Source organism: Onthophagus taurus, chromosome 7, assembly GCF_036711975.1.
Source record: "Onthophagus taurus isolate NC chromosome 7, IU_Otau_3.0, whole genome shotgun sequence".
NCBI classification, from domain to species: Eukaryota; Metazoa; Arthropoda; class Insecta; order Coleoptera; family Scarabaeidae; genus Onthophagus; species Onthophagus taurus.
The window spans coordinates 9,554,617-9,564,450 of record NC_091972.1 but is presented as its reverse complement, the minus strand read 5'-3'; the positions used below and the strand labels follow the sequence as shown (position 1 = coordinate 9,564,450).

The 9,834-nt window shown below is 31.7% G+C and overlaps 2 protein-coding genes across 2 annotated transcripts; one reads left to right on the top strand and one right to left on the bottom strand.

The window, feature by feature from the left end:
* The first annotated feature begins 6,651 nt into the window (after positions 1 to 6,651).
* Positions 6,652 to 8,276, top strand: LOC111424530 (protein NEDD1-like). The gene is made up of 2 exons (XM_023058100.2): positions 6,652 to 6,777; positions 6,843 to 8,276. The coding sequence occupies exon 2, from the start codon at positions 6,843 to 6,845 to the stop codon at positions 8,145 to 8,147; it is 1,305 nt and encodes a 434-aa protein (XP_022913868.2). The 5' UTR covers positions 6,652 to 6,777; the 3' UTR covers positions 8,148 to 8,276.
* LOC111424532 (8-oxoguanine DNA glycosylase) lies at positions 8,265 to 9,657 on the bottom strand. Its single transcript, XM_023058102.2, has 5 exons — positions 9,603 to 9,657; positions 9,445 to 9,538; positions 9,017 to 9,346; positions 8,484 to 8,961; positions 8,265 to 8,430 (listed from the first exon to the last, which is right to left on the bottom strand). Exons 2-5 carry the CDS (start codon positions 9,525 to 9,527, stop codon positions 8,347 to 8,349), a joined length of 975 nt encoding a protein of 324 aa, XP_022913870.1. The 5' UTR covers positions 9,528 to 9,538; positions 9,603 to 9,657; the 3' UTR covers positions 8,265 to 8,346.
* Between the last annotated feature and the right edge of the window lie 177 nt (positions 9,658 to 9,834).

Here is a 9,834-nt window from a genome sequence, read left to right as displayed (position 1 = left end):
AACTAACCGAAGCCGTTCGAACGGGGGGCCGATCGTTGACGATCGTACCCGAACAAGCCCCATGACGCTGACGGTTCGCCGCCCGTTGCGAAACCGTGATTCTTTTGTTCCCCCCTATTGCAATGTGTATAAAACCCGATGCGATCAAAAACATCTAATAATTATTAGCTTCTTAAGATGTACTTGACTTGATTATACGTTTAATATTTTATTGAGCAACAATCAAGTTGATTTTGTTAATTATTTCCGTATGAAATCAATTAATTATAATTTTCAAATTGTTTACAAAGTAAGGTTAGGTTAAATTAATACGTTATTAATTAATAATAATATTAATTTATTAAGATCCGGGGTTAGTTGTGATATATTATATAATGTTTTCTAATTATGGTAATTTATCGTTTGTGGGGAGGATATTGGTACGTGACGTCATGAACACCCTGTTTGTGATAGGTATGACATATGTGTCCGTAACGAAGCGGATATAGATTGATGTATGTATATAATACATAATACATACAAATGCAAAAAATGCTATCTTAAAATCAACTACTTATCAGAATTAACAAAAAATGTAAGTGATAATGTAATACATGAATGAAATAAACTTATAAAATATGTGTAATTTGATATATGATACAATTTTATTAAGTCCACAATTTAGGATTACTCGTATGAATCATATCAGGAGTTAGGACATTTTTATTTAAGATAGGTTAATTTGAAATACAGGGTGTTCCACGTAAGCTGCAAAGTATAGGGTTTGTCACGACGAGTTGAGTCGATATGTAGGGGAAGGTGTTGTACTTTGGACCATTTTATTTCTAAAGCTAATATTTCAAAATTTGATTCTGCAATGCTTTACGTGATACAATTCATAGTCGCGATCGCGAAGTACTTCATTTTATGGGTAAAAAATTCTTCGAAAAAAAAATTTGAATTAACAACGTTGAATGTTCCTTGGACCAATCAGTAAATACACTTAATTTTAATTATCTACATTATTATTAACAATAATAATTAGATAATAAAATGTGACAACTACCTACCATTATCAAAAGAATAGAAATAAACTTTGAAAGCAAATTTCCCTATCTCGAAAAGTTAATTTTTTTAAATGGCAACCCCACTTTTTTTCCTTTACTTGACTTTGTGATTGCATTCCTATATCTAAAATGTTTTGTGGAAATTTGAACAAAATGAAATATCGTGGTTATTTGAAAATTTTATATTAGACTTCCATTTCATGCAGAATTCAAAAAGTTCATCAAAAATTCATCGGCATTATTATTATTATTGGTATGTGCAACCTTTACAACAGCGGTTTCCAAACTTTTTATTAATATTAAATTAATAATTAATGTGATGTATGAGACTGCAAATCATTTTCTCAAATGATGGAAATAAACTAGACGCTAGTCATAAATCCACCTTGAATCTCTATATCTCTGTATCCTTGTTTTTTAAGGAAAATTTTAGGTTTTAATCTTCTATAATATGTTTTATGGTTTGATTTTTACAGCATTCGCATCATTGATAAATGGGTCGTCATTGTGTTGCCCCATTTATGTAGAAACTAGGCGTATCTACTATACTGGATCCATATTCTGTTTAAAGTAGAGCAGGTTTTGTGTGCGAAATCAAAACTATGAGGTTTTTACGTAATACATGGGATCTGATCGTTCTGCTTTGTTATCCATTCTTAATGCCAAGCGTTACTCAGGCTGAATTATTACATCTGTGATACTAGTTGATGTTTTGATTGGGTGGTTGGCATCCTCAATTTCCTCGTATTGGTACGTTTTGATCTTTTTGTACTCTCTCGTGAGGGCATTTATGCGGCGCAGGCCATGAGCACTGTTAAGCCATACTATCGTACAGTATTCAGCGGTTGAGAAGACGAGGACCGGAAGGCCGACGCTTCCCATGTTATATTTTTTGAATGAGAAGATCAAGTGTATTCTCGAAATGTATTCTAAGCTTTCTGTTGACGAGTTTATTATTTAGATGGAAATATGTTACCTCAGTTTTGCTATCAGGATCTCCTCTGATTCGTCGAATAGGGGAATGAAGTGCAATGTAAGCAAATACTGGCGGGCAGATAAACCAGAAAGATTCTCCTGGCCACGCAAGACACAAACAAACGTGCAAGCTGTAAACCATTGTGCACTATTAGTACTAGTATTAGAAGTGTTCGGATTCTTACAAAGTTTTATTAAAAACTCTTGCTTTCGGTTTACTACATTATAACACCTGATTCAGTGCAGGACTTAGATGCTTTGACACAAACTCTTCTCTACGAATAATGCAATTGCAATCATAAACTTCCATAACAGCTAGAAATGGAGCGAGCTCTATCAGTACAACCACTGATGCATTTATTGATCTTGCACACTACAACTATCATGATAGTGCCCCCTCGTATGCTGAACATTCACGACGTTGGAGACAACAATGTCTTGGTAAATACTTTTTTGGGTTATTTTCAAAAATATGAACAACTTCATAATTCGAACTGCTTATGGTCACAATTAGATTGAATTTTTGAACATATCTAAAGAACGCCGTCTTGATAACATATAATAAATTTTATCAATAAAAGTTGATATTTACCTTATCGATGCCGTTGCAAACCTTAAATTCTCATTAAAGCTCGTTTTTGTAAAGTCACAAATCACTAAATGAGGATTTTAGCAACAAAATTGACACAAATTTGATTTAGAAACAATATGGCGCCCAATACGCGTCTACACCCTACTGGGAACTAAACGAACTAGTTCCCTGACCGAAGTGTTTCGAAGCTAAACACGCCATCTTATAATTCCAAATAAATATTCCAATGTAACGGAAGTCCTTTGATTTTTTTATTATATCTGAGATTTAACACGATTTATCATGATATATTCTCGTGAAAAAAATATATTTAAAAAACATATAATATAGTTTTAAAAAATAATGTTTGTCAGTAATAAAAATTTGTGCACAATTAATACATAAACATAAATATAAAGTGGACATGTTTGTATAAATGGGACGTTGGAATGTATAAAATATAAAAATCTTTGAATTCAGATTAGATTTATTCATTTTTCAACAAATATTTGCTTTTTTATGTATTTTTTTGCAATGTGTTATATGGTATTATAACCGTCAAGCTTTTAACGGCACCAATTTATCACGTAAATGTGGCTCGAGTATGGCGTGCGGATATGTAAAATATTTGGACCGGTGTCAACACGCAACAAACTTGCTCGGCCTTTCTGTCAACTTGCCAGCTCGCTAATTCGTTTTACATCGATTTTATTTTATGTTCTTAATAATCATCTCATTTATAAACAAAAATTTCATAACTGTAAAAACTCTTTTATGCACCAAGGCGGGTAATATTAAATAAAACATTTTAACACAAACACATCTGCGTCAGCAATTAAATAACATCTTCACTCAAGTCATTCAACAAGATATGGTTCGAATAATAAACTTTACGATTTCAAATAATCGATGACTAAACGTTCTTACAGCTTATTTCATAAATACAAAAACGATGTTTCAACATCATTACAAAAAAAGTCTTATAGCTGCAAATTGTGCGAATTGAATAATGAAATCGTTATCTATTCAACATCTAAACAACATCAATTGAGCGAAAGACCTGAACAACATCTGTCGCTTCGTAAAAGGTGTACAAAGTAGGGGAAGGAATTTCTTTGAAGGCTGAAAAGAGAAACTACACCGACAATGTGTCTATATAAGCTGGAGAGAGAAAGAAATAATGTGATGATTCGATACGAAACGAACGTTCTTGGATGTGTGAGGATATAAAAAAAGTGAAGATGCGAATTCAGTTAAAATGCGATTATTTCAACAGCATCTGATAAAAAAGGGAAGTATAAAAGGAGCAGGAATATAAATGAAAAAGGAAAAACGACAGAAAGAGAAAGAAGACTGAGTGTGAACCGATTTAGTCCGCGTCGTCGTATCGGTGCGGTTGCCGTGACGCTTTAATTACAACCGGAAGCGGGTGTACTTGGTGCTTACGTTTATTAAAGGATCGTGGCAAGGCGTTTACGCGATGCCAAGGCGACTATTTATAAGCATTGTTTGAAGTAATGTTTTTGTTTTCTTTTAACAGTACTCTACAACTCGAGGAATTGAAACTTTTGAACCGTAAATTATCCATAATCCAAACTTAAACTTTAAGATAAATTAAACGTAATCTTCAAAACCAATTTCCAAATGACAAACAATGTAAAACCCCACGATCTTCAACAGTATTATTATTGAAGGGGTTGAGTTTGGAACACCCCATTTAGATAATTAACCCTCACATTCGTAGTCCCCTCATTCGTTCTCCAACGTGTAATAGCCGCCAAACACAATTTGTCTCCGCGGCAGAAGAAACCGGAGAGACGACACCTTTTCGTATGGTAATCGGCTTTTATTTATTCTTCGTTCCCCTTTAAGAGCCGTCGCCCGTCGTAGGGGCCCCATCCGACCTTCTCCTCCTTCTCCTCTATGTCCCCTTCGATTCCCATCTACGGTCGCGGAGAGTTCTTTGTGTTCGCATAATGAGGTAACGCTTAAGAGGGACCCCGAGGATGGTAGGTAGAAAAAAAAGAGAGAAAAGGAAACACTACAACCCCAGGTTTTTGGATCGTTGGCACAAAAAGGAGAGATTCTTTATTTTGGGAGGTAGAAAAAGAAAGTAGAAAAGGGTGACTTCCGGAATGATTGTTAGTCGACTAAAATATGTTTTTAAATTTGTTCTTAAGTACTACAAGTAAACCAGAATAAAAAAAGTGGTTTATTTTATAGTTCTTTTTTTTCGTAGATTTTTTTTTAGTCAGATACAAGACACAAGAGAGCGAGCCAACACATCCTTCCAAGAGTACGTTTACGTTACGACCGAGATTGAAGAGCAGCAGCGTTCCACTCACGATCGTGTCAAGCTAATGGTTTTACAAACCTTAAAACATCAACGAGAAAAAAAAATAGAACGTGACTTTTTTGTGATATTTTTAAGAGATCTAATTAAATTTTTAGGTTTGAAATGATATAAAATAACTTTTCCGCATGTCTTATAACAATACATTAAAATTTTACATTTCCGAATAGTATTGTTATTTTCATGTGCGTTACTAATATTTTCTCGTCTCAATGGAGTTCAAGAGTCATCATCAACTGTGACGTCATCGATAAGGAGAAATTGCTATTAGTGCAATTATGAATGAAATCTAAACATGAATTTGATAATAACTTAATATGTATTGAAAAGTTTTGAAAATAGGTGTTAAACATTTTCTTTAAAACTGTCACAATGAGTTTATTGCGTTTCTGCTTCTAAGTATTAAATGTGATTCCAAATATAACCGATTTAATTATTAGTTTAATTATTACATGACATGATGGCGAACTCCATTTACTGTAACATGGCGATCATTTTCATCGATGAAAAAAGTACGGTTCAATCACATCTCACCCATGAAATTACCATGTGATAGCTAGATTCATATCAACCAGTTTCCAGAAAGATTTCAGTACTGACTACTTGCAAACTGTTAAAAACACAGAATATAATGATTATCACAAAGTGTTTGATAGCATTGAGACCTGGTCATCTCTGGCAGAATTAAATAATGAATAGAATAGATTCGCGATACACTGCCATCATCAAAAATATCTATGAGCAATTATAATTATCATGGGCAGCCTTTGGAAAAGTCAGTTTTATACTGAAAAACAAAGAAATGTCTTGAAACCAAAATGTCTTGAAATGTCTTGACAATGAAAACTGCAGAACAACTTAGTGTATAACCATTGGCAAGAGAAAACATAGAAAATGGATAACCTTTTAGAGACCACGAGAAACTGGAAGAGATACAGCAATACCGCAAAAGAGGTGGATCGATGATGTGAAGGCTGTGGCGGAGAAAAAATGGATTAGAACAGCAAAAGACAGAAATAAATGGAGACAACAGGTTGAGGAAGAAGAATTAGTTCATTATTAAGTTAATAATTACCTACTAGAGCAGTGTTTCTTAACCTTGTAATGTTTGTAGTACTATACATACTGCTATACAAGTTAAGCCTAAGTTAAGCCTTTAATATTTCTACGTACTACTTCCGTTAGTAAAAAAGTTAACCTCAATGTCAGCATAGCTTGTCGATACCACCACGGCAGCAGCCAAGTACCACCAGTGGTAGTACCACAGGTAGAGAATCGCTGTACTAGAGTATATTTTGTTAACTTTCAGATTGATAATGAATATCTTTGGAAGCTTTGATAAGCAAAGAATTAACCAAAATTTGATACAATCAATTAATAATTGCGAATAATTTGTGGTCGTTGCAAAATTAAATAAAATTACCGTATTTGTTAGAATCCAAGACGCCCAATTTTTACTATAACATTATTCATAATAATGTTATAGTAAAAAAATGCCGTAATTTAGTTGATTGCTAACTCTACTTTAAGACTTTTTTTTAAACCATTCTTAGTTATATGATACGTCTTAGATTAAAACAAATACGGTATATTTAGTAAACCATTTTTTAAACAATTTTCTGATTTTAACCTATTTATTAATTTTGACTTGATTGTTGTCAATCTTTATTTATTAATAAATAAAGTCGATTTTTTTGACACTTTCTGTTGACTCTTTAACACAGAAGTCAAAATTTACTTTCAAAATTGAAGTAAAACTTTTTGTGTGTTTATTTTTTAATAAAAAATAATGTTTTTGAACTGAAAATTTTCCCGAATAAAAATTAATCAAGGTTTGGCTTACAACATACTTTTCTTCTTTATTTTGAAATAATACCTTACCTTTTTTTATGTCTAGATGTTGATGTCATCGTCGGTAGAAATAAAATTACATTCTTGGCCCCACGTTTACGAAGATATCGTGTACACCCCGGCGGTTTTATCAAAAGTAATCTCAGCTTCATTTTCCAACGACAATTGTTACATGGTATTCGTTTCGGAAAAAGCGAAACCGGAAATTATTTTTCTTAAAGATGCGTACGATGTCAAGAAAATCCACACTTTAGCGGCCCTGGATGATGTCACGTCCGTTTGTTTCCAATTAAAAACAAAACGGATTATAGGTTGTGGAACGTGTTTGGGACAAGTTGCACTTTATGATACTCAAAGAAAAACAATTAGCAAACTCTTTGGAAACGTACCATCATCAGTTAAACACGTTGATTTTAATGTATCTGATCAACATTTAGCTGTTTCTTGTTCAAGCGGAAGTGTTGTTCTTTATGATGTTATAGATGGTCATTGCTGTGGAAATTATATTATTTCGGATATAGTCGAACCTACATCATTAAAATTTCATCCAAGGGAGGAAAATATTTTAGCTGCTGCGAGTGAAGAAGGTGTTATTATGTTATGGGATACAAATACAGCTAATAAAACATTTTCAGCCCAAACTCATACGGCTGCTATTGCTGGTATTGCTTACGGAAAAATAGATCATGATGTAGTAGTAACCGTTGGTGAAGATAATAAATTTTGCGTTCACGATGTTGGTATAAAAGAATGTGTTTTTCGAAGTAGCACTCAACATGGATTAAGTGCTGTTGATGTTAGTCCGGATGGAAATACAATCGCAATTGGTTCAAATGAAGGATTTATTTACATGTACGACGTAAGAAATCTATTACATCCCATTACATGTTGGAAAGCTCACTCAACAAAAGTAACGAAATTAATGTTTACGAGAAAAACAACCAAAAAAAAAGTTTTAAAGAAAGCATTTTCGGAACAAACCAAAAAGGTTGTGTCATCTCAGTTAGAAATATCGAAAAGTAATCAAAAAATTCCTGAACCAGCTATTAGAAAAAATTCAACGGGGGTTCAACCTGAACCGGAAAATATGATGATGTCACCAAGGATCCGAACTGATTATATTGATAAAAACAATTTCTTGAAAAATATTAAAATTGAATTAATGGATTCATTGAAAAAAGACGCAGAAGAATTAAATAATCATCTTAAAGAGCATATTGTCAATTTGGAATCATACATTGAAAATGAATTTATTAAAATGGACGTGCAGATGACGCAAAAATTTGAGAATCTGTATGATGAAAGGGTTAAAAAACTTTCGGACCATCTTCCAAATGTTAATTTTTTATAAAATGAATTTAGGTGTTCTATCTTTATATTTTGTTAAATAAAATGCTTTATAACTATCTAAAAAAGTAACTTGATGATAGCTTATATAATGATATAAAGGAATCAATAAAAAGTGAGGTTATAAACTTAATTTTTAATACTTTTTAAAACTTGCTTAATTAAAAATAAACAAATGGATATAAAAAAAAACGAGCATATTTCTATTTCTTTTTGCGTTTAGTTATCGGTTCAGAGTTTTCATCTTGATTTTGTTGGAATTTCTTTAAATCGGCACAAAATAAAATCTAAAAATTAATTTAAAAATGAACGTTATTCATAAATTATTTCATAACATTACTGTATGTGCCCATCCAGCTAAAGGACCATACATATTCCTAAAACATTCCCCAATTTCTTGATAAACCTTTTCAGTAACAGTTTTTTTATTCCCCAGTTTTGGTAAATATAAACGAGTGGCAATTTGATAAACATGAGTATCAACGGGAACAGCTTCAAGGTGTCCTAAAGACATTAAACATATACAGTCAGCTACTTTTGGGCCAACACCACTTAAATTCATAAGATTCTTTCTGGCATCCATATATTTCATTTCTTTTAATTTTTCTAACCATAAATCACCTCCATTTTCATTTATAAATTTTGCAGTTTTGCTTATGTATTTAGCTCTGTACCCGAAACCGTTTTCTGATAATTTTTTTTCGACGTTTTCAACACATAAATTATTAATTGTGGGAAAACTATAATATGTTGTATCATTTAATGTGCAAATTTTGTTGCCATAAAAGGTTGCAAGTTTTTCAATCATCGAGGTTATTCTTAAAAGAAAAAGTGATTAATTTGCTAATTCTTTTTATTACAGTTACTATATACCTGGAAATATTATTATTAGACGAACAAATAAATGAAAATATATTTTCAGTGATATCCTGTTTCAAAATTCTAATCCCATAAAACTGTTTTGAAGCCTTTTTAAAATACGGATCAGCGTCTGACCATTGTTTGTAATACTCTTGCAAATTAATATCTAAATTAAAATAATTCTTCAATAATTTTGAATACTCCTTTTCATTTTCATTAACATTTTCCTCATCTCCGTAAACTTGATACTTAATTGCATCATTTTCTTGCTCTAAAATCCACAATTTATGATCAAAAATTCCTATCCATTGTTCTTTATTTCCGGAATTATCCAATTTCCATCTTAAAACAACAATAATATTAATTAAAGTTATTTTATTGAAATAAAAATTTAAAAATTCTAAGTCTGATTCTAAGTGTAAACAAAAACATAACCTCACCTAAAACTTTGACCACCGTTTAGAGTACCTAAGAGTTGTAAATCTGTTTTCTTTACAGCGAGATTATACCATTTCGATGCCATTTAACTTATAGCTAGAAAAATCAATCAATAAAACAATTAATAATTCATTAAAAAAGATGTTATGGTTTAAAATACTTTTCGAGGTTATTTTTTTATAGGTAGCCCCATCTACAGATTAAAAATAGAATTAATGTATAAAGTTTAATTTTTGACTTCTTACAATAATAAAATCATATAATATTCCAATTATGGTAAAATTATTACAAATTTAATAAAATTTACATATTGTTGATTAAAAATCACTCAATCTAATTAAAAATGATGTGAAAAATTATTAATAATATCTTTTTCATCTAATTCATAGATG

Coding starts and splice junctions, on each gene's coding strand:
- LOC111424530 (XM_023058100.2), top strand. CDS start 6,843: ATGTTGATGTCATCGTCGGTAGAAATAAAATTACATTCTTGGCCCCAC.
- LOC111424532 (XM_023058102.2), bottom strand. CDS start 9,527: ATGGCATCGAAATGGTATAATCTCGCTGTAAAGAAAACAGATTTACAA. Junction 9,347..9,444: donor AACGGTGGTCAAAGTTTTAG/GTGAGGTTATGT, acceptor TGTTGTTTTAAG/ATGGAAATTGGATAATTCCG. Junction 8,962..9,016: donor TCTAATAATAATATTTCCAG/GTATATAGTAAC, acceptor TTTTCTTTTAAG/AATAACCTCGATGATTGAAA.